At 41.1% G+C, this 25,367-nt stretch overlaps 1 protein-coding gene across 3 annotated transcripts in view; it reads right to left on the bottom strand.

Annotated features, from left to right (window-relative positions):
- LOC143332439 (seizure protein 6 homolog) overlaps window positions 1–16,463 on the bottom strand; it is an 86,071-nt gene extending 69,608 nt beyond the window's left edge. For 2 of the 3 annotated variants that reach the window (XM_076749868.1, XM_076749867.1), the window contains exon 1: window positions 16,045–16,463. In XM_076749868.1, the coding sequence (XP_076605983.1) occupies window positions 16,045–16,423 (379 nt within the window). In that variant the 5' untranslated portion in view covers window positions 16,424–16,463. The remainder of the gene's footprint in view (window positions 1–16,044) is intronic. The other variant, XM_076749869.1, reaches the window with a different exon arrangement.
- Window positions 16,464–25,367: the final 8,904 nt, after the last annotated feature.

Below are 25,367 nucleotides of genomic sequence, written 5' to 3'. Positions count from 1 at the left end.
TGTGCTTCTTCTGTCAATTTATCTCTTGGTCAATAATTTTTGTTCTAAAGGATCTAAACCAAGGAGAAATTAATGAAAAGGAGAGGGGGAAAAAAAAAACATAGGGTTTTGTTTTGTGTCGTTTATTGATTGTACAGTGAGAGACTCAAACGCTTTTGGTAGCTGCAGTCTGTTCAACAGGTCGCTTTGAGCAGAGAAAACCAGCTAAAGATGATTTGCTGCGCTCACAAAAGGCCATGGAACATCCTGAGACGCTTCGCTTATGTCACCATGCAGAAACATATTATTATTATTATTATTATTATTTGAATAGATAACAGCTGAAATTATAGTGAAATACTGAGGTTAGATTATCGAGCATGTTCAGCTTGTTAAGTAAGCTGAGTTTGTCTCTGCCATGTTGCCTCAGCTTTCCCTCATAAAGAAAAAAACACGGTCTGCATCCAGCAATCCAGACTGAGCCCATAACTCAGTGATCGTTAACTGGCGGCCTGCAGGCCACATCCATCCCGCAGAATATTAATGAATTGAGAAAATGTGTGCATCTAACGTTTACCAGTGGAACAGGCCCAGTCCGACCTGTGAGTCATCATCGATTAGCTTGCCAACCCCTGGCAATGAGCCAGACTTCATAGTTCACCTGTTCTACAGAAATTAAATTATTCTCCAGCTCCATCCTCTCTACGCCATGGACCCGCCATCAAACTGCTCGGCTACCAGGCTGGACATTCCCTGGAGCCGACAGCAGCGCACAGACCAGACTACAGGAGGCGACTAAGCTTGGTTATTATATGCAAGAGGCATCACTTGGTTTATTTTCATTGGCAAACTATTGTATTGAGTCTGGGTATTCTTGTTTGGATCCCGGGATCCCAAAGAGGAGTTTGTAATAGAGATAAAGGCTCATTCATTGGTAGCTGATCAGTGGGTTTTGTACTGAGCGCTGACTGGCCCCATGGTGGAGGACTGAGAGCATTTACAAGTTAAGTATCTAGTTATCATTATGGATTTTCCATGTTTTTTAGAAGCCTGGTATAGGCTCATAAAAAGAGCAATTTTGGAAGAAAGTAAAAAATATTAAAACAATAATAGGCTAATTAGGCCTACATTATTTATTTATTTATTATTGGCTGGCTCCCACAGTGTCCATTTAGAAAAATCTGGCCCTTGGACAAATATAGTGAAGGACTCCTGCCATACCTCATGTTATGAACAGGCTGCAATATGTTTTCTATTTTAAATAAAGTTTCTACCTATCAATAGATTGTTAGTGACATTGAATATACAGTGTGTGTCTGTCCCCACAGGAACGAGGTTTTAATGTGGCTTATTTCCCTATCGTTGATGTCGTTGTCATGGCGACATTGAGTCAATGTTCTCTGGTACATAGTTTATACAACTAGAGTAAATGTCGCAGTGAGAATATGTGTGAGTCAGAAATAAACATGGACAAACTGTCTGAATCTTTTCTGCCTCAGTTTTGCGCCGGTCCAATCACAAGAGATGCGTTAATTGATTGATTGAAGTATTATTTTGTAACGGAACAGTAATTTAACATAATAAAGTTCATTGCACAGCTGATGTTTGAGTTTTAAAATGTTTCAGAAAAAACAAAGTTTTAGAGCAAACCTTTAGAACGTGGCTGACTCGTGCTGTGAAATGAAATGTGAGCTCGCAAATCCCATTGGATTATATGGTGACAAATCCAGTTGTGTCTTATCTCCACTTTCATTTACAGTCGAGTGCAGCTGATGGTAAAATGGTTAACTTTTTCCCTTTTGGGGCTGGGGGGGGGGGGGCACAGAAAACCCTCACTAATAGCAAGGGATACTGAGGCAGGGAGTGCACATACAGACAATGAAAGGACAGGCTGCAGAATAAAGTGACTCCAAAATCACAGCAGACGTTTAATCCAATTTCCTTGGCTGTTGGGGCTGTGTAAAGATCACATAGTGGTTTGTCCCCTATAAAAGCCATAGGGGTAGCTATGAAGCATCCAGATAGGCAATCCCAAAGCACTAGAATTGATCAACAATTTAACAAGAGAAAAACAGATTTGAAGAGAATCTACTGCAGCCAAAGGACAGAAGGATCAACATGTCTGAGTAAAAAAAAAAAAAAAAACAGGTTTGACTGTGAGGAATGAAGCGGCCTTCTGTTTAAAGACCTTATTCAATTAACTTCAGAATATTTGTTCTTCTCTCTCTTTTCATTCTTTTATTCTCATGTTTGTGTAGTGTTATGGAATGCACTTCTTCAATATCTTGTCTCAAGTTCGAACTCTGGCAGAGAAAAAAATGAAAGATATAGAAAATATCACAGGCATGAACCTTGAAATCAAACATCTGATAAAGCTCCCTGGAAGTCACACCATGCCTTATCTGGTTTTTCTATTCTCTGCTTGCTGCAAAAGCATTAAATACACTATAGGCTGACTACCACTGCTTTAAACTATGTTACTGGGAGCTTCCTCCTCCCTCCTGTCTCCGCATTACCTTTCATCACTTCCTCAAATGTGCATCTACACGCAGAGCCGGGGCTCCTGGAGGGTGGCCAGGGAGCGTCCCTGCAGCCTCTCAGCAGAAACAGCTTTGTCAGACTCGGTTAGCCGCCTCTGAGGGGAAACACCTCTTTCCACAGTAATACTCCCAACTATTCACATCATGCCCCTGCCTCTGCCTCAGCCACCTCATCAATCCACACAGCAACAAAGGTAAACAGCCTCGCACCTTCCAAACAGAAGCCCATGCTGCTTTGTTGACACAGTGTATGTGCAAACCGCCTGCACAGAGGGTGAGCGACTCACAGGACAGACTGAGATTCATTTACAGAAGGTAATTGCACTGGAGCCAAGTGGTGCACTTTTGTGATGAGATTTTTTCCAGCTTTGCTAAAACCTTGTCCAGATTTGTTTACCCTCCGGATGGAGCTGCTTTGACAGGGACACACAATAAGTTCAGATAAACACAAACATGTCAGCTTCAAAAAGGAGCGGCCACTGACATTGACAGGCTATTTACCGACTGTCCTCCTTATTGTGTACACCTGGGCATGAAATAACATGCCACTTGTCTGATCAGGAGTCATAAGATGCTCCGAATGGGTGAGGTTGACCCTGTTAGATCCTGTGAGCTTTCATGGTTTTGTTACAGCACTCTGGATAAAAGTATCAAGCAAATGGTGTATCTAATGTTTTCGCTAATAAAAAAAAAAAGAAGGGGAGAAGATTCCCCGCCACTTTGCTTTCATTTCTCTCCCTGTCTCTGCAGCTCTGCTCTCACTTTTGCGCCCTCCTTGTCAAATTGTTTATAACCTGATACCTTAGTCAAGCCGAGACACAATTCTTGCCGTGAAAACAGAGGATGTACCGTCCCAGCTGTGATCTCATTGCGAATGTTTGACTCCTCAATGTGAAATCTGTGACTTTATGTACATGTTCCTCACTCTGAATTCAGTGTGTGGAGGGGAAAATCAGAAACGCATTTCTGAAAACAACCGATACCAAAGAACCCCGCGTGTGAAGATAATAAGAGATAGACACTGTTCACTGGAGAGTGCACCAGTCATTATTTCAACAGCTGTCTTCAAATTCTTGCAAATCCAGTTTTGCTGATTTTGTCCTGATGAAAAACAGCGAATTCAGTGCAACATTTTGTGCACAACACAGCAACAGAAACGGAGAAAACTCGAGCAAAGCGTCCGAGCGGTTGTTAGCAGCACGGGCGCCTTGCTCGAAAAATGCCCCCAGATGATCTCTCACAGAATATTTTCTCTCCTTTTCCCATGGCTGCCTGCTGATAAACATCAGGGTTTTTAGCTCCAGACTCCACTAAAAGAAACCAGAAGATGTGTTCATGTTGATAGTGCAAAAATAAAAATAAAAGCACAGGAGGCTAAAAAGAATAAATCATAGGTATTTTCTTTGGTTCTATTCAGACTGCTTCTTAAAGCCAGTAATAAATGCAATATATACACTATTAAGGGCAGACACATGGAGCTTTTCAGGGCAAGGGAATTGTGCTATTTAAGTGTTGTCTATTATTCTAAATATAAGGACAGAGATAAAATCATCAGCTCTTTGAAACTAGAGTATTTCAAGGCAGCACTGCATGCCTTAATGGTTAGCATTGGGTTTATGTCTCTTAGTAGATTCTGCCATACAGTACACAGTATACATTGGGATAAACTGAGATGCTCTTGTTGGAGCATTGGCCTGTTCCAGCTCATTGTGCGCTTGCCCTGCTGCAGCAGAGAGACTGACCCAAAAATGACAACGTCCACTCCAGTTAAACCAAATCAGTTTATTCCTATCTTAAGAGAAACGCATAAATGCCTGATTAGGTTAAACATGGCTTCAGATGAATGGATTAACTATCATCATTAGCCGTTATCCATTAACTCGGACACAAATATCAACCGTTAAAGTTGTTGATGCATGTTTAGATTCATTGGCGGTGAAGAGAATAATTGATGTTTACATTTCAGTAAGCAGACACCTCAGCTGATGTCATGTCGACATCTGTGCCTATTCCATCTCCGTCTTCCTCTGCTTCTGTCTCCTTTTGTGTATGTGGTCTTGTATTATATTGTCACGCTATGGGGATTCGTCTTCCAACAAAAAGATGTTCCCCAATAGGAAAATAATTAAATTCTATAGTTAGGACTTTGCAAAATATGTTTGCAATGCTATGATTGCCATCAAATGGTGTGCAGACTCCACCCACTCAGTGCACCACCAGCATGCGTCCTCGTGGTAATGGTGCAGACCCAGTGCGTCCCCCTGTCCTGCACACCTGTGGCTCATCCCCTCATCAGCCTTTGTGACCTGCTGCCTGCCTCACCAGCTGCACCTCATTACAACCTGTTTTTGTCAGATCGCCTCAGTTTCCCCAGTTCCCTTGTCTGTTTTTGTCTGCCTGGCTGTGTAGCTGTTTGTTTCCTGTTGTTACCTTTTGACAACTGAATTTCTATGTTTCTTTTCTTTCTTGCAAGTTTACAGTAAACTTTCTGTCACATCAAGTTCTCTACCTCAGTCTCCTGCTTCGTGTCTGCAAAATTGGGTTCAAAAGTGTGACAACTGCTTTTCCACTGTTGTGGAGATGTTTTTTTATTTTTTATTTTATTTTATTTTTTTCATGGCCATAAATGCGGATGATGCAAGATGCACTTGTGATTTCACAAAGCAGCCGAGCGATTTCACCCTCTAGGCTTGATCCTACATATGCTTACATCATTTACACTGAATCATGTATGAAGCCAAATGTAATAACGCAATATAAAATTGGTTCATGGTTCAGTATGTCCACATGTGCATCCAGATCTTCAATCTGCATTTGACTTAAACTGCTGATTGATAGTGACAAGTGGTACTCAGACTGTTGTTTTTACCTCTTATTCAAATAAACCACTCAACTTGTACAAGAGCAGCCAAAGGTTGGTTAGCATTCTATGATGAGGATTGCATCCCTGAGGAGCCGAGAAATCTATCGGCAGGTGAAGTAAATGGCCAGCGTAATCTGATTATGGCAATAATGTTGCAGCTGCAACACCTGCAATACATAGTTTTGGTGTTTACATGGCTAAAATACAGCTAGCATAACAATCATGTTAGCCTTATTTATGATGAACATCATCATATTAACATAAGATTACGATAAATGTAAAAATTTACCACTGATGGCTGACTGAGTCTTATATTTCCACCAAAAGAATGATGTTAACATGTTCAGGTATTCTCAGGGGATCCTCCAGAGCAACTGGTATTATGGGAATAATATAAATCATGAGGCCTTTTCCCACCAATTCTCTTCCTCAATACTTCCCTTTAGCATGTACCTACTGGCTAAAAGGCCTTGTCCAGTCTTTAGCAAGGATCTCCTACTCTTAGATTTCCTTTACTCTGTTTGCCCTCATAATTCAGATTTAATCCTTTGAAGCACACACAGCCAGGCTTCACGGACTGAATACATGCTCCTCCCCCAAGCTGCTGATCTTGTTTAAGAACTGATTTCTGGGTTAAATGAGAAGTCAAGCAAAGGATTTTTTTTTGTCTATATGTTTTGGATTCAGAGGCAGAGCTGAAACATTTTAATCAATTACATGAAGACAGAGGGGGGTTGATATCTGAGCTGAGATTACAAATGCAGTGATCATTTGCTGAAGGACTGATTCCAAATATCAGTAAAGTGTAATGCTTGAGCAATAATCTGTTTAGATAATTCAGATATATATTATGCCCTTTGCATATATGCGCCTTCAGCAAATCGGCCAAAAGCAACCAGAAGCCAACGAGGAAGTGCGGCTTAACAATAGACAATACATGCACACGCACACGCACACACACACACATACCTCTAAATAAACACTGCAGACATCTGTTACCAGGCAATCCTATTGGAATTATGTTTAAACCAAGATGGCAGATAAGAACCACAACCATGAGCAGATAAATAAAAAGCACTGCAGAAATTGATAATGGTGGTAATCCATTTGTGATCTCATGGTGGCACGAGAGCAAAATCAGCAGGTTTTATCCTCTGGGGACTGTGAATGTCTGCAGTGAGTTTCAAGGCAATCCATGTCACAGCTGTTGAGATATTTCACACGTCAGCTTGTCTTTATCTTACAAGCTGAAATGTGAAACACAAACGGATATGAAGCGGTGTATTATGTTATATTGTTTGGCTTTCAGAGCTTTTCCACCATTAACAGAAAGCTACAAGAAATTGCTCCACCATCTATTTCACACAGCGTGTTGAAGAAATGTCAGAAATGCGTGGACCAGCTTTTACCACTAAAAGCCTAAGTCCAGCAATCAATGGCGTGGTCTAACAGAGCCCCAGCTGTCCCCTGCTAAGTAATCCATTCTTAAGGGTGTGTATTCTTTTTAAAGGCTGCTCGCTGCTTTGACAGATGAGCGCGGCCACAATGAGCTGACTCTCCATCACCAGGAGAGAAGCGGAGGCAGAGGATTGCGTTATAACTGACAGACAATTGGCCGACCACCCGCCAGTTGCTTGGACTGACAATGTTCGATATTTTGAAGATGGCGGTCGATGTTAGAACCTTTAAATTAAACACAAGGTCCTCTGGGACACCACTCCAATACATCTCAGCACAGAGAACAAGGCACACGGTCACATCGCGGCCCTCTGCTCTGTGTCTGCGTCTCGTCTGGACTAAAGACGTCAGCTGTACAAAATGCTTGGAAATTGATGAATGCCTGTGCGAGATGTGAACGCTTTCGCTGATCTTATCAGCAGCTTGTCGTGTGCAGCAGCATTTATACTTCAAATCATGCATCTCTGGAAATAAAATGAAGACATATAAGGAAGAACGGTGGAGTGAAAAGCAGACAAGCTGCAACTAACGCAGTCACTTTCCTCAGCGTTCTGCTTGTTCTTTGCTTGTGTTTTTCTTTGACTATTTTCAATTACTCGTGGAGCTACTATCCCCTTCCTTGATCTATCCACAACATTGTTATCTTTCTCTGCTACTTATAATATGTTTACTCATCCTGATGAATTCAATTACATCTTTTCAGAGGAAATTACTGTGGGGGTGGCTCAGCCTGCCAGAGGTCAACACTAACTGTGAATACTAAAACTACTCCTCCAAACACATTACACAGCCTATTACCTGCTGCTTTTCACACAGCACTCGCCAACCCCACATAAGCCTTTCCACTGCCACAGATGAAATGCTTTCTAGATGGGATGTGGCATGGAGAAGAGGGGAAGAGAGCTGGAGCTGTCCCCAGGCCTAATCGTTTCAGAGAGCCATCCCCACTGCAGCCGCAAAACACGCCAGTCCTGATTAGGGAGGTGTGTACACGGCCAGGCAGAGCGTGAAAGGTGTGGAAAGGAGGCTTGGCCTTGGGGAGGCTCACCATGCCGACTCTTTTTTTCTCCGCGGATCGATAAGGCGCAAGGCCGAAGGCAAAGGATGTAGAAGTAAACCAGCGATGTACTGCCTTGACGAAGTGGTAGACATCGCTTCATTTAGGGTTTTGCTGGAGAGGTATTCTTCACTTGGAATAAATTAAATGTGTGTAGCCCCACCCGATCTGGCGAGGCATAGTTTCTGAGTCCATTGCCTTCCCTGCTGGAAGCCTTGCCCCAGTCCTCTACTTTGAGAGGGAGACTTCATAAATGGAGCGGCTCTGGGTGCCTGCTACAAATCCAGAGGAATTTTCTGTCCTTTGCTGAGAATACAGGTTGACAATTTCATTGTAAACCTGTTACTTTAAATCTCCGAGGAGATGATTGTGTTGAGACAAAGCGCAGGCTGTTGGAGAAACCTCTCACATAATTATCTAAGTGCAATAACCCATTTCAGGTCTATCCGAACTGTCAAACTGATTAAACAAACAGGACGGGAAATGCTATCCGGGAAAAGGCCAGTTTCAGTTTTTCCTCCCTTCCTTTTTTTGAAATGCTACACTGTACTATGTATGTTTATTTTCCCTTTTTGTGCTCCCCAAGTAAAGCATCATAATGCAATATGTCATGCAGTGTTTTTACTTAAGAATTCATAATTAGTTCCTCAATAACAAACCACAAACACCATCATATTCAGAGCACACACAGCCTACATTAATATTCACATCCACATGTCATATACTATACAGATAGACTAGATGCTAAGCTAAGTAAACATATGATGGTATATTGTAATACATGGTACATTGCAATAATGTTTATTTAAGATCGTTTGAGAAAGCTTATTCTTCTTCAGTGGTACCACAGGGAGCTGTGGGTCCTTCAGTCCTTCCTTTTTGATCTCACCAACTTCATTTCTAAAGCTGCATCCTCACTGAAGCTCACACCTGGAATTCAAGTCAATCCAACATGAAACCAAATCTACCTAAGATACGCATTTTTTAATTGTAAATGAACACATTAGTAACAATTTAGAAAGACTTGACTCTCACCGGGGGAAATCTGTGGCCTCAACACCGTCTCTCAACAACAGTTCCGTGCCGCTGAGTTTCGCTAGCATTAATTAAGTCTCTAAATGGTGCACATTTAAATATGTTTTTTAAACATTTGTCAGTGATGAATTTGAAGCTTTGCATAATATGTAAGGTAATAAGCTTGCATGTAGCGCTCCTGTGTTAGCTCACTGTAGGTAAATATTCACTTCACCTCAATAGTTTACAGTTGTTTGTCCAACACATCCTCATTCCTAAATGACTGAATAGGTCTGGAGTCAACTGCCAATGACTCCCAAAAATGACAGATGACCATTGGCGAGTACCAGCAATCGACATATTAGACCTTTGTCATGGACTGGTTCAATTGCTGCCAGAGACCATGGCTCTTTTTGACTTGTTATTGGACAGCTAACATGCCACTTAAATCCTCAAACCAATAGCATGTGTCTGTTGTCAAATGGTAAAAGAAGTGATTTAAAGGAAATTTAATTCTGATTTTTACAGGGTTATTTCTGAGTGTACCTTTGTGTTTAGATTCTTAATCACTGATTGCAGCTTAATGCTAAGTGTCCAACAAGAACTATGAAGTTAAGCATAGCCAAACATATGCAACAAGCATTTAACGTTTCTGCTAACAGCAAACATGCCAACACAAATCTACTGTATACGGGGCTTTGCTAACATAGCAAGATGCTAACTGTCAGTCAGTTGTAATCATATGTTCATCAGTCCCAAATCTGATGCGACCGGAGATGTGATTTTTCATGTGGCATTGAGGAACAGTGTTTGCTGAAGACTGCGCCATTTTTCTGTCCATCTCCTGTGTGGCTGGACTGTGCTGCTGTTCCTCAATCCCTAATACACTTTAGGAAAGCTGTTTGTGTCTGAATTCCCCCAGCAAAAACCCATGAAGTGATGAGGGACTGTCTCTCAGTCTGCTCTCTAGCAATTCATCATTATCTATTATACAGTTCTCCAGAGTTATTCAGAACTGCTTCATAACAGTTCATTAATTATCGGGTCATTTCTGTTTCTTTCCTCACTTTAGTAGCTAATCACAATTTTGTGCAGTGTGTCTTTTTCTTTTTTCTTTTTTTTTTTTTAGATATTGTTTGCAATACTATACTTTATTTACCTGGGATTAGTGTGATTAGAGTGTAGGTGCTCAACAAACAAATGTACAAAAAGCTATTTTTTCTTTAAAGCTCCCGAATTAAATATCGTTGCTGTATTCACTCTATGCCTCTTTGTGCCTTTCAACAGGAATTAAAAGCATCATTTTGCTAGCCAGTATTGTAAATTAGCATGTTAGTGTTGATGTTGTTTTATTTGTGGATTTAAAACATATAGGGTATGTAAAAATCAATAATAGTATGCATAAATGTATAGCATGCTAACAGGCATTCTGTCAAGAAAAAAGAAAAGAGCCCATTTGAGTATCTGTTCTCTATGCTGCACAACAGAAAAAAAAGTTTATTTAATTAGTTAGTTTACCTCAAAACAAGGACAGGAAAATGTTCAATTACTCTGGAGCAAATGAATGCCAACCACACTCATCTCACAGTTTGCCTTAAGATAAAGTGAAATGCAAAATGTTAAATAAAACAGGAGGAAAAAGCAAGGAAAGAGAACCTGACAAAGAAACTAATATCAAAAATACCATTCATACACTATTCAGACAACATGCCCTGTTTTTTAAAGCTGATGCTGCAATTTGACTACAGGATGTGTGGTCAAAAAAAAAAAAAAAAAAAAAAAAACACGTGTCCACCACTTTGTGTCCTCCACATCTGAATTTTAATATAGAGCTGCAGATCTAGCTGAAGTGCTGCCTTGAGATATACAAGGCTTTATTTTCTACAGGGTAAAACCAGCTGTTGGAGAACTATGCCAAGCAAAACAGTGATGAAATCCAAAAAGATCCTTGAAAAAATATGCTTTTCTTTTGACAAATAAAGCGCCATACTTTTGAGGAAGAAAATATATGAGGCAATGACTCAAATTAGGATGCATAGAACATTCTCACAGAGCGAGAGAGGCATTTGCACATGAAGAGTCGAAAATGAGTCGCATTCAGCCAAGCTGTGAGCTCCACCTAGGAGGCAGTGAAAGAGACCGAGACAGGCACAGAGAGGGGCTGAGGCAGGCAGGCGCCAAGCCTTGAAGAGGGGCATTCTGGCATAATGACTCTCATTTACCATTGACAGGCCTTGGGAAAGTTAAACTAATTATGACAGCACACAGATGCTGAATAGCCCTTGATGAAGTTAATCACTGGCAATCCAACAAACAGGTGTTGGATGATTTCTGTTACCTCCCCTGGAATTATAGGATGTTCAGATTTTCCTAGTGTACCGCACAAAGCAACAATCCACCCTAAATATGCAGTTTCATTCCCACAATCCTGGCAATTTTCATGAACATTTGTGCACATGAACAACACCTCCAGTGCCGGGAAACAGAAATCTAGTGTTGTAACCTGTAATGTTAGTGAGACAAACAGGGAGCCTTAACTACTGAGTTGAATAAGTGCACACAAAATGCCTTTTTTGAAAGATCAAATGAACTTGGTAACAGGTGTCAATACAAAAGCGGGCCACACACAGAAATCACCCTGTGTGAGTTCAGTATCTCAGTCGCCGTCAGTGGTGCAGCTTTAATATGCTCCTCTTCCAATAATAACCTCAAATCAAGCGTGATAGGATGCAGGGGGGTTTTAGTTTGTTTTGTCCTTTTCATTTTAGGGTCATGGACTTGAACAGAGTAGATAGAATGCTCATCTTCATGTGGACTGGATGCTAAATTGTTGTTTTATACAAACTAAATTGCAAAATGTCATAATAATATATGAAGTTATTCAGATATTGCTGAATATAGATCCGGTATGAGATATGATAAATAATCGTATGTTCAAGAACTCGCACAATCCATAATATGCATACTTGAAACCAACAGTGGCATGTCAATGAGAGCTCTGTCCACCAAGACGAGATCATAATTCATTTAATGAGCTTTAGGATACATAAAACATCCCTTTCTCCAACTCCCAGATCACTGCAGATCTTTGTTAACAGTTGGTGATAATGTGTAAACATAAAGATAATAGGCTCAGCTGAATGTCATTAAATTGTGTAAAACTTCAAGTGCAGCACCAGGGCAAACAAAAACTCTCCACACTGAATGGATGCATGATTAGCTATTAAATATCTGTCAGGATTTTATTAGATGTACTAATTTGAGTGCAAAACCCAATTATCATTGAAGTGCTTCATAAAGGGTGAATTGGGAACAAGCGTAAAAAACACTATGGTAATTCTTTAAGTTAATGTAGATTTGGTACACTGATCTTTTTGAAGTGGTTAGGAACGGGGATTACTGGGAGGAACTGGGAAGACAGACGTATTCGGTGTATGTTCCTTTAACATTTTGGACACAGAATCCGGCTTCACTCGGCGCTGTAGAAGTAATAACAGCTACATCTGATAGCACACTTTATAGAAGAGAGTAAATTTGATTGATACCTCTTAAGACAAGTTCAAGCTGCTGCCTTCAGGTTGTCTATTCAACTTAATGTTCCTAACAAGTTCTCTCTCTTTGTTCCTTCAAGATTTGCAATGAGATAATGAAAAGTCTGTGCTTGTAGCACTGAGCAGGACTTGTTGCACTTTGGCAATCGCATCCTGCTGCCGGTCGTTGCGGCTGCATTCATCACGCTACGCACACTTCACCAATTCACAAACGTTGCCCGTGCTTTCTTTTTGAATTCTCATGAGTGAGCGCTGTTTACATGTAGATCAGATTTTACATCAATGAATGTATTTATGTTGTTCCTCCATTTATAATACGAGATGAACTCTAGTGTTAATGTATGATTTCTTTGGGGCATACGTATCTATGAGTAATTTCAGAGCTGCGTACCACTTGACTTGTATGTCGAGACCGTGCAAACCCCGTACTGAACCGGTGAGTCACTGCCAGTTCCAAAACGCAAGTGAACGCTGGAGGACAAACGAAATTAAAGTGCCTCATGAAAAGAATGGGGCAGATTTAGGGGCCTGGCTATTTTATGTTTCTTGTTGTTTTTGCAGTTAAAGGTGTGCATAAAGAATCTCGAGGGCCTGATCAGATTTTTAATGATCCTCCTTCAAATAGGGTTTCTGTCTCTCTCTCTCTCTCTCTCTCTCTCTCCAAAACGACCCCTTTTTATCAATGTGAAAAATTAAATGGAGACAAAGCTTGACCAATTCATGAAAAGCAGCATTATGAGTTACAACCATGGTGCCTACAGTCCTGTCACTGTATTATTTTCAACTTATTCAGCTGCTAATTATTTCTTGCATGCTTGAATGTTTTGCTGCTCTTTGATGCTTACCATATGAAAGAAATAGTTGATGCTAACAAATGCAATTGAGGACAGACTTTGCAAGTAATGCACTTTTTTTTTGACTTTGAAAATGAATGAAAAGTTAGAAGTCTGAAAAAAGTTGACTGAAATTTTTAATTGCATGGTGTTTTGATAACGACGACTACAGTGATAACCCCACACATGGAACCTGAACACTACAGGACATTGTTTCTTCACAATACCTGGTTGCACACACGGTACAAAAATACAAAATTAGTTATTAGAAATTTGTGTAATAGCTGCCTGAATTTGCAGTTAAAATAGAAAATGTAGGGAGCAATATAACTTGGACGGACAGGAAAAATAACCCAGCAGTGACAGAACAATCAGTCGCTCGTAATTTTAAACAACAATTGAAGAGTTCATTTGCAAAAACTGATAAACGCCATTAATAAAATGAACAAACCAACACCAATTATGATTGATATTCCCTGGAATAAACATGATTGAGGAAAATAAATAGAGACTGAGGTATCTGTTTTATCAAATGAATCCTTCAATTATTAAGCTCTATTTATTACTGAAATGATGAAGTGAAAACGCCTGAACGTGCACACTGCGGAGGGGAAAATCAAGGCACAATTCCCCAAATTTAGTCGTGTCTCCCTGTGTTGTTCCCTGTGCTCCTGACAGTGAAATGGATGGATGGCTGTTTGTATTCCCTGCTAGGTAACTGACTGAAGCAAGTTCACAACAACAGGCTCTGCCACAAACCAAAGATTAAGACCTCTTGCTGAAGACAAAAACCTCTCTCGCTCCCGTTCATGCCTGCGCATTCAGAACTTCTCGCAGTGGCAAAAACATCTCAACCACGAGAATTAAAAATTTAAATGGCTCACCTTGGAGAATTTACTCAGACGCGAGCATTTGCTGGCGAAGCAACGGCAAGGAAATCACTAATGGAAGCTGTTAAATTTTATTTTACTCTAAAAATAGCGCACTGTGCATTTTTTCCTCTCCCTTGAGTTTTGAGCAGTGAGCGAACAGTGCAGGTGTGTCGATTGTGACTCCTCTGCCTCTTAGCACTACTGTACAGTGTTCCATTTCTGACTGTGTGCTTATTCAAACCAGTAAATTTAACATTTAAACAATATAAAGTGTCCTCTGAAGGTGTTGTGCTATATCACAAATGAATGGATTTGCACTTTGTTGGAGGTTCTGGAACTCAGTATTGAAGCAACGCAGCACCTTTCCTGCACTGGATATTCAATCGGCAGATGTTTTGCTGATAGTGTAAAATGTTGTTTCAGGCACTGGTCCAGAATGGCACCTCAGTTTTTTTTTATGGACTGAGATGTAATGACTGAAACAGCCCAGGCAATGTGAATTCATTTTCACAATTATTACATTGTTTAGTCATCACGCGTCCCAGTGTGTTCATTTTCAACATGAAGCAGGCTGCTTACATAAACGCCTCCATCAAAATAGGGTGTAGGAAAGCACCCAGTTCACTGTCATTCATTCTACCTCATGTCAAAGGGCTGTTATATGAAGTCACGTCTTAAATGATGATGTGATCTGACCTGCTCACAGGAAAAACCATCAAAAGCTGCCGAATCTTATTTTTAATATATATTGAACATTCACTCCCACCCTATATTACATGACATATTATTAACCTTATTCACAAGTCATCACTCATATCCTGCATACTGGACAAACTGTGCCTGCATGCACTACCATGGAAGTGGCTCGTGTCCATTGTGTGTCCACTGGCTTGAAAAAGAAGAGATACAGATCACCACAGAACGGGGACATGACAATAAAACTGTGCAGACAAGTTGAACCGCATCCAGACCAATATAGTCCTGATGGTAAAGAGAGGGCAGACGCACAATAGAGAAATAAATTAGGACAAGGCTGCCGTGCATGAATCCTTCCACAAGCACTCAACTGTGTCAAACAGCTTGGTCAATAATCTTCAGCAATTCCTGAGGATTAGGGTCTTATTACCGAGCACCGTCTGTCACACAGACCTCGGTGCCCAAACATGTCACTTCCTTCTCACTGCTAAATTCATCCCATTATGCAGAATATGCTTCAGAATAGTGTTTGTGAACGTCTTAAGTTTTGTTTTTTTTTTCTTCGTGCAAGGGCTGCCTTCATGCTATATCTAGGGCCAAATGTAAGCGTGTGTGTGTGTGTGTGTGTGTGTGTGTGTGTGTGTGTGTGTGTGTGTGTGTGTGTGTGTGTGTGTACGTGCGCACTTGGAGCAATCTAAAGAGGTTCTGTAAGTTGTGATTGACAGAAAACCGTTATGTAACTGACTGTTAAACCCATTTCACCCAGTGGCAAAATGTGATGATCTATAACTTCTAAATAGCTAAACACTGTGTGCAGCATGGAGCCGACTGGAAGCTGCTTTTCATGCATTTAATGCATGTTTTTAAATAAATATTTATATTACGTCTGTGGTTCAAGAGAAAAGTAGCAGTTCAGAATATGTGCAGATGATTAACGGGGGGATCTTTGCAGTCAACTTTTAACGCAGCAGTATTGTCCTTTATTGATTTTAACCAACAAATTATAAACTTAATGTGGATTAAATCACTCCACTGTGCTCATCCCTCCACGTACACACTTGTAGATCCGACAGAGGTGAACCTGATGTCATTGCCCAGCACTCAGCTCTCGCCTCGCCTCGCATAGTTGGAAGTGCACGGAACAATCCCCACAGAAGTACGCATAAGACCCAAGTTCTTACCTTGTCCACGTATTTGGGCCACGGCGGCAGCCAGAACCAAAACCGCGAAGAAGGTCTTAAATTGACAGTCCTGTCTCACACACATGTTTGCTGAAGTGGAGGTGGCTCTTCGCGTAGCTACAGAAACACGTCCCTGTGTTAAAAAAAAGAATACTTCCAGGGCTATGAAGAAAAAAAAAAGACAACAACAACAAGCAAAGCGAGATTTTTGTTTTTTAACGTCTGCAAAACACAAACCGAGCCGTGCGGCTTGCTGTTGCGCTTCCTTTGCGGTTCGCGGAGTGAAGACGGTCGAGAATAATGAAGAGAAAGGCGGAGATCCCTCTTGAATTTGGACGCTCAGTGAGCGGGTGCCTGGCTGTGTGAGCAGTCGGCACATGGAGAGAAAGAAAGCAGCCGAGGCTTCAGCACCGCGGACAGCTCCTAGCGTCAGCTGCTGGAACAGCCCCCTCAAACTTACTCAGGGGGAAGTGCTGTGTTCTGCGTCTTCTTTGCGTTTTTTTAAACATTTTTTTTTTTTTTAAATATTTGTCAGCTATTTTCATTAAAAACTACCAGTCGTAATCAGGTACAAATGTGCAGGAAAGGGGACGTTATTTTAGGCTTTCCAGTGTAGTGCTGCTGTTGGGGCTCACTTGTGACAAGCACCAGTAAACTGTGTGTTATGCTTGTTTTTATGCATTTAAAAGCACTCATTCAGAACAAGGCTGACCTGTGCACAAGAGAGCATATACAGTACGAGCACATGTTACACAATAAGAGAAAATCAACCACAAGTAGCACTTTGGTTTTGGTGAGATTCAGTAGCAGCTGTGTAATATTTAAAATCAGCTTTCAGTTCTGTTTGAGCATGCAGTATAAATGAAGTTAAAATATCCGAACATTATCATAAATGTATTTGGATGTGATGAGAGAGCAGAGATAATTTGGCAGTTTTTTTTTTCTTTTTTTTTTTTTTTTGGAGGAGAGCTTGAAAGATAAAAACTGCACAGGAGCAGCTCACCTTTTCATATAAGACGCAACGTTGAGTGGGCAATTCATCATTTGTGATAAAGCGCAGTGCACTGTGATCCGCACAGTCGAGAGGCTTTCGGGTGGAGGGAGAGGCATGTGTGGATACAGTATCAGTACAAAGACAGAATGGTAGAAGGAGCAATGGTCAGAGGAAAACCTCATTTGTTTCTCGGCTTCAATCAGGTGTTCCGCGTGGATCTTAAAAGTGAGTCTGTTATCTAGCCAGCTGCCTAAATTTAGCATACACCATTCTGACTAGCTTTTAGCCCTCAAGTCAGGCTGTGGAGAGGACTTTCTTCTTTGGTCCCATTCCTGGTAAACTTCAGACCCTGCTGTGCATGACGAGCCCTGAGGTGAGATGTTCCTCAGGTGCTGGAAATAATCATGCCATGCTCTGAGCCTCCTAGGCCACTTTTTTTTGTCCCTTTTCTAGGTTCAGTTTATGTCTCAGGGCTGTATCTATTTGCAATTGATGTACGTCTGCCAGGTGCTTGCAGGAGAGCTCTATTTTAATGAATAAAGTGAGGTTCTTAAATTGGTTCCTGCGGCTGAAGCATAACCAGCAAATACAGGATTTTTACAGTGTAGCAGCGAGAGCCAAAACAGTGACAAAGATGTAACAAACAATGAAACAAATCCTCACAGAACTGAAGCGATGAGCAAGAACTCCCACAAGCTCTAGGGGTTACTGTGGTGAGGCTGGGCTTGGCCTCTGACGTCCCTGTGGAGCCCGAGCAAGTGAAAAGATCAATAAAGTATTACATCATTGTTCCCGTAACTGCAATTAATCAAAGTTTAGCCATCAAATAGTTGCAACAAACTATGCTTTCATTCATTTATAATCTTATCATCCAGTCTGAGGATGACAAAAATGATTATTCAGACATGACTAGTACGATAAGTTTGTTTGAAATATGCTCTCCCCTTATCTACGATGCTTATCATTACACCCCCTTTAGTTATCTAGGTCATATTAGCCTGCCATATCAAAAGAGCCTTAATATAGACAGGAAAATAATTGCTACGTGCCCACATTCTGTTCATCCAGTCAGTAACTTATACACAAGTGATGCATGAACAAAGACGGGGGAAATTCAGAGACGGTTCACAGTCTGCAGGAAGAAATAAGCAATAAAACATACTATTTTTCAGCATGGTTTTCTATGCTGCTGCGTTGCACCCGAATAGATGACGGTACAGCAGGTTGATGTGCATTCACAGGCAGGCGTGCAAGACGGGGCAAAACAGTATCAAAATACAAGCAATTAGAAGATGAGAATAGAGATGGGGGTGGGAGTGGGGAATAAAGGCACTGGAAGAGAAATACACAGATCTCATTGAAAACACTGAAGGAGTGTGTGTAAGCAGATGCTATTTCAAACCAAGACCACTCGTTCTAAAAATAAAAGGTGTACTGTGGAGCAGTGAAATGTACATCTGTTCTCTGAGGTCTACAGTAGCCCTCCATGAGGAAAAAAATGTGATGCGTGATCACCAGCCGACGGATGAATCTCCCTCTCTTCTGTCACATCTCTGGTCCTTAAGGCTCAACTGCAATGGATTAAGGGCTGTGTTATTTCAAGAATATCATGTATGTAATTGTCACTGCACACATTCATTTCTTACTCTCCTCTATTCTCCTTTTTTTCCTTTTTCGTGTTGACTTTTCTTTCAGGTTCCATTTGACTTTGTCTCACTTTGCCTCCGTCCGTCGCCCTCTGTCGCTGCACCAACGTCTCTCTTTTTCTTCTAAATTTATCTCTGTTTCCCCCTCCCATATCCCCGAGCATGGGACACTCCTTGCATCACTCCTATACTCCCTCTGGACACACTCCGAAAAGGCTCTAATAGTGCAACTTTCCCTTTAGTGAAGCTCGGTGGAGCCATAAAGCAGCCCTGAGGTCTAGTTGGCAGCCAGATGGTTGCAGCCGAGCTTTCATTCTGCTAATGGGTAGGGGGGCAGAGCAGTTAATGAAAATCAGACCCTTGAAATGAAATGACCAATGTACCAAGGTAATGAGGCACACGTCGGCAGCAAGCCTTTACAAGCATTAAGGTAATCTTAGATGGCAGGATTATGTAAAAAATGTCCTGTGATGACTGTTCATTGCATAGCTAAGGACTGATTATTACACAGCATGTTCAGCTAACAAACGCACTCCTACTGGCTCAGAGCACTGTCTGTGATATTTAGATTGACTGGCCTGGCTAACTGCTTCATCCAAGCAAGGCTGCATGTCAAATGCTATCAATGAGTCTGTGCCCATGTAGCATTACAACCCACAAATTACAGCCCATATTACAGTGACAGACAGCGACAATATCACAGTCACAAGACTCACAAATGCATGCAGGGCTAATCATGGTGCATTACATTCACAGTGCAGAACCCTTTCAGCGAACAATTGCAATTAGAGCACTATCCCAAAAATCTGTTCACTGTTATTTACTGCCATTTGTCTTGCATTAGGCCACTCCAATCAGACTTGAGAAAGCGAGAGAATCATGGCTTGAAAGTGAGGGATAATATCCGAGGTTGCAGCCGAAAATAATGTATGCCTCAGTCTGTACAGTTAGTAATACCCGACTTCCTTATGTGATGCAGCTCAGAAAAGTCTTAATTATTTAACTATAGTAAACATTCAAAGAAGTCTGATCAAAGAGAACAGAACAGCTGGTGTTGTTGTGCATTTTGGGTGTGCAAGATTGTCAAGGACGTGTATTGATTTCCTCCAAGAGTTTCTTTTTATGATTGCTGGAACATGTATTTTGGAGTTTTTTCAAAGCAATTTTCTCCACCAAAACACCATTCAAAGAAACAGATTATACCTTTTTCGCAACAGTAAAATGTTTGATTGCATATATTTTCACGTAGACACGCACTGATGGATTTTTTTTTTCTTTTAATGTCCATGTTATTTAAATGCAAATTGCTGAAGTCCATGTCAGTGTCATTAGTAGTTTTGTTATATCACAGAATAATGCAGGCAAACTTGCCGAACCGTATTAACCATGGAATAGATAAGAGTGAGCTGAAAATCTCTCTGCCTGTCCCCTCTCTTCATTTTTTATTTCACTTATTGTAATATGCAATACAATTCCTACCTAACATGCACATCCTGTGTGTAATATTTTAATTTGCTGTTTTCTGATTTTAGCTGTCAAAAAGTATTCCCTATAAACAAAAATTCATTTTCATAACGCTCTCTTATTACAATCCGTAAAACTTCACCTCAGAATGTGTAAACAGACAGAACAGGATAAACAGGCTGAGAGTATGAAGCGTGTAATCCACATCCCTGCTGATTAGAGGCAGACCGATACAAGACCAAAACAGTGTCCACTCTTATGCTTCATACCTCCCCTTGGAACTGACATTTCAACAGCAAAATGATGATGACTCCCAATTAGGGAAAGTAACCAATTCTGTACACAGAAGAGCCATATAAGATACTGTTTCTTGCAAAGCAGAGTATTTCTGGTCAGTACTGTCGTTGCTTTTGCAAAAATTAGACTCGTGTCCAGTTTTGACACATTGTCACCAGGACCAAGAGAGTCAGTGGCCAACTGCTGAATGAAATCTGCATTCTTAAATATGTAAAACCAAACCGAACAAATGAATTAAAACTGCATAAAAAAACAGAATCATCGCAAGTGAAAAATAATGCAATCTAAAAGTGTGTCCGTTATCAGTTTTTCAAATAATTGATCAATTATTTCAACGTCTTTCTGTGATCAGGTTACATTACTGCTGTTGGTGCAACGCTGTTACTGCTCCTCGATGCAAAAATCTATAAAGTTACAGGAAATAACAGACAATTCCATGTTTACTGATGTGAATCTCACAACCACTGTGTTTTTTTGTGTGGTTGGCCATCTTTAATTCATTGTTTTTCTTGTAGTCTTATCCACTCTATGTCCTGGTCCTTGCTACAGCAATGACCCAATTTCCCTATAAACATCAAGCCTCTCCTTAACTTACCCATGTCTGTGTAGCATAAATAGTTCAGTGTAGTTTGCAGCATTACTCTGTCCCCACCCCCTCCCTTTGTTGTGCACTTCCTCCTGGTAGAGCCCAGTTAATTGCACATTGCTCATTACCATGTATTGGAAAAGAGCTCCCTCTGAGCAAGTCAACTGTGCAGCAGACAGTTTTTCAAAGCTTTCAGAAAATCCATTTCCTGCAGTAGAAAAAGGATGGGGGAATGACCACCTGACCTCTGACCTCAAATTATGAATCTCACAAACTGCTTCATGGATTTGTAACTGCTAGGTACAAGAGCATTGGGAGACAGTCTGTAGCTGGCCATTTTCTTCTTTTCTCTACAGCAAACTGTGTGTGAGCTGTGCGGATTGTTGTTGTGCTGAGTCTGGGTCCCAACAGTGGGAATAGAGTGGATGTGACCCCAAAGAGTGAGCAGCATCTGTTAACCCCCTGATCATTGCTTCTATCTGACGGCTAGGCTGGGGCAGCGTCTGCCCAGTCATGCGGGACCCTGCCAGTAGATTCAGCAGACTATGGTAATGAGCCCGAAAGGATTCCCAAGCTCAGTGCTGTCACTTTGATGACTCCAAAATTAACGCTGCGCTAGAAATTCTCAACACCTGCTCTAATAACATTCAAAGATAGACGGAATATGTCAGTAACACAGGTACAAGAAATTGAATGTAGCCCCTCTTGTCAAATGTAATTAGAGCCATAGTGGCACAGATATGGTGCAATGAGTGTTTTGAAAGGGTGAGGCAAGAAATTATTGCTGCAGTGAGAAACTCTATTTCACCCTGATAACAGTATCCGGCGTGCCTTTGCAGAGGCATATGTTACGATGGAGTTTTCTGTCCATAAGCATAATAGAGTCCTCCTCGAAAAGGGTTTGTATACTGCAAAGAACTCAACCACCTCTTTACGCAGCAACACACACACACGCCACCATGCAAGATGCTACGTCAGTAACACGCAGAAAATCAGCATCTTCTCTCTCACACACTCGCTTACACACATAAACCTTTCATGGAGTGTTTGACATGTTGTCCCATACTTTTACATCCACATCTCTGTTCAGCGTCTCTCTTCTTCAGCTCACTTTGTACCCCTCCCTCTCCTTGACCTTCTCTTTTCATTAGTCAGAGTGCGTCTCATGCCCCTGAGCACGCTGATAGTGCACTGCTCCAAGGCTGCATTTATCAAGATGATAAAGCACTCTCAGACAACAGCCAAGTATCTCAAGGCTAGTGGCCATTGTACCTGACAAGTGACAACAAGTCACACAAACAGCCCCACCTCCAATCCTCCCAATCTCCCAATCTTCCCGCTCTCGCCGGGCATATACCATGCCTAGTTGGTCACAGGTTGTTACCTTACGTCACACCAGCCCCTCATGAGAATTCAAGTGCAGAAGAATGCAGGTGCAAGACAACAGATGCACACGCACTTTCCCCCTCCACGCACAGACTGCTCATAGTATACAGATGTTCAATGCACTGTATCTGCTGGGTCCGGCGACATCCTGTTAAACCATGCAGGCCCGGAGTCACAGAAATGCAAGTCTTGCCATTTTAGCTTCAGCTTTCATCTTTGCCTCCTGCTCACCTCACTTTTCTCAATTCAATGGCTGTTTTCCACTCTCAGCCGTAAAGGCTGCCGTCAGCCTTGAGAGAGCAGGGCTTCCAGTCGGCAATCACTTCTCAGCTCTCAGACTCAAACTGGCAACTGAGATGACGGGGAAGTTATGTTGTTCTCTTCAAAAGGTATTAGCAATTGCTCTAATGGGAGGCTGTGGGCGATTTTGACAGGCTGTTTTTGTCTCGCTTCTCTTTTCTAGTCACCATTAAATTTCATTTGGATGTCATTTTTATATTAGAACACATGTTCAATTAGAATTAAAAAGTACATTGTTCATGGAGCGTCATTTTTAATGAAAAGGCTCCAAAGGCGATTTTACTTTATTGCCACACAGTTTGATTTCTTTTGTTTCTTCCTGCTAAAATGGGCTTCTTGCTCTGCCTTCCTCTCTCTTGCACTCCCTCTCTCACACTCACATACTGTACAAACACACACACACATCATTGAAATGACAGCGTACCTTCACCCTGTCAGCATGCAATGGAAATTTACAGTATACAAGCTTTTCCGCTTGTCAACATTGTTGAACTATAACGGAATATTTATATTAACTTTTAGTGTCAAAGTCACAGGCTGAAATGCAATTTAAGACTCAAGAGGACATTTTGTTTATATGATGAGTGCAAATAAATCTGGTGTAAGTGCAGGAAATTCCTTCTCTTGTATAATGAACAAATGCAGAATATAGTTTATATTTTCAAATGAACATTGACTAAAATTAAGGAAAGGTTGGCAAGAAAGAGGACATGTTGCTCTGAAGAACCATTCAACACTGTAATAATAGTTATTATATACTATACTCATATAGTAAGTGCTGTGAAAGGCAGCTGCTTGCGATATTAAGAGTTTTCAGTTGGCTCAGTCTTCCACATGTCTTGTTGCAGAAGCACAGCGGTGCACACGGCTGGAAAATGTGATCGGGGCTACACAGAGGTAATAGAGGACCTTTTTGAAGTGTTTCTGAAATACCAAATGTCAGGGGGGACGGACGGTCATTCTAGTCTTTTTTTTATCTTCTCCTGGAGCCGCCAGGTTAACAAACCATTTCAAAAAGTGCTGCTGTTTGAGCTGTAGACACATTATTTTATACAATATTTATTGTTATTTCTTGAAAGCATGGCTGTCAATTTTAAAACAGCAAACCCATTGGTGAGGTCGATTGGCTCTTCACACTTCTGAAGCCTTTTTGTCTTGATGACTTCACTCCGCCAAAGGACTGTTCAGATAATCAAAGATCCTTGTACTGTCTAGCCCACTTCAGTCTTTTGTATGATAATTGCGTACATACATTGAATTGCTTTTCAGTCTCTTCGATTTCTTCACTCTAGCCATGAAAAAGGCTTTATTTCTGCAGAGGTCCCATCTTTCCGTGAACACATTCTTTATTATACACCTACTGGATCTGCCCCAAAACTCTACAGTCACTTTGAATAAAAACAAACACAAAAAAATCAATGCCCCGTTAAAGCCAAATATTAAATGGCATGAGCAGAAATCCTCACCGTAACTAACTGGAACTTTATCTTTTACTGTCCACAAGTTGTGCTTTCAGTATTTTTATGTTTGAGTTCTTGTTTGCTGGATCACCTCCACAGCACCTCCCTTATACACACACAGAAGCTGCTTTCTAGTCCTGCTCTGTCACAGCTATTTCTCACAAGGTTGTTCCTGCATTCCAGATCATATCTCTCTGTAGATGCTTAACACTCACCTTTGTCAGTCCTTCTGCATGTGAACTCTCTGCTGAATCAAAGACAACAAAACTTCTCACAAGCTTCACAGCAATATCTCAGGGTCGGTGACCATCGCAGTGTTTCCTTTATATTTTCAGCCTTAGCATCGGTATATATTTTCGGTTTTATCACTGTATACTTCACATTGTGAACTCCGATAAGTTCACTCTCAGCAGAAACTGGGTCTGCATGGTGGTGTTGCAATGCCAGCTGCACTTATTTGTTTCATGCTTCACTATTTCCTTTAATGTTCCTTCACTGGGTGAAGACTGGGATTCTTAATAGCCTCCTTGTGTTAGGCTCTATGTAACAGTCAACAGAAGCGCGATCTGGACCTGTTTTTATATATTTGCATCTTGTTTTTTGTTCCCCTTCTTATTCAAAACATTAAGCACTGCTCAGCTGGCTTCCTTGATGGTATTGGGCTCCTTCTTTGTACTGTACTCAAGACAGTGATATGATGGTAAGATTCACAACATGACAGAGTAAACATCATTAAGGGAAGCCTTTCTTCCAATTGCAGCACCCAGATTTAAAAGCTGAAACAATGAAAAAAAAGAAACACAGCAAAGTTTTGGCTGATGAAATATTGGGACAAAGAGTTTTCTCTAACTGGTTCAAAGCCTCTCCCTCTTCTGCCACAATACAAGTGACCCTGTTGTCTGGAACATTCACATGAAACTTTATGTACTTTATAAAATTTATCTGATGTGTCTCATGCGCTCTTTTTGCATTCCCTTCACCATATAAAACAGAAAATATCTGCCTTCATCCTGCAGAATCTACTGATTGCATCAACAATATTAACAATAACCGCAAAGATAAAATGCAGTACACAAGGCCACCATTGTGACTTGGAGCCATGGCATTTCCAGTGATTGATTTATTTTTAGTTCTGCCTGGTTGATTTCCTCAGAGGTCTGTGTGTCATCGCTGAATATATGACATTACAC

This window comes from Chaetodon auriga, chromosome 15 (genome assembly GCF_051107435.1).
Source record: "Chaetodon auriga isolate fChaAug3 chromosome 15, fChaAug3.hap1, whole genome shotgun sequence".
NCBI lineage: Eukaryota > Metazoa > Chordata > Actinopteri > Chaetodontiformes > Chaetodontidae > Chaetodon > Chaetodon auriga.
Note: the sequence above shows the minus strand (reverse complement) of the source record. Positions and strands in the feature narration are given on the sequence as shown.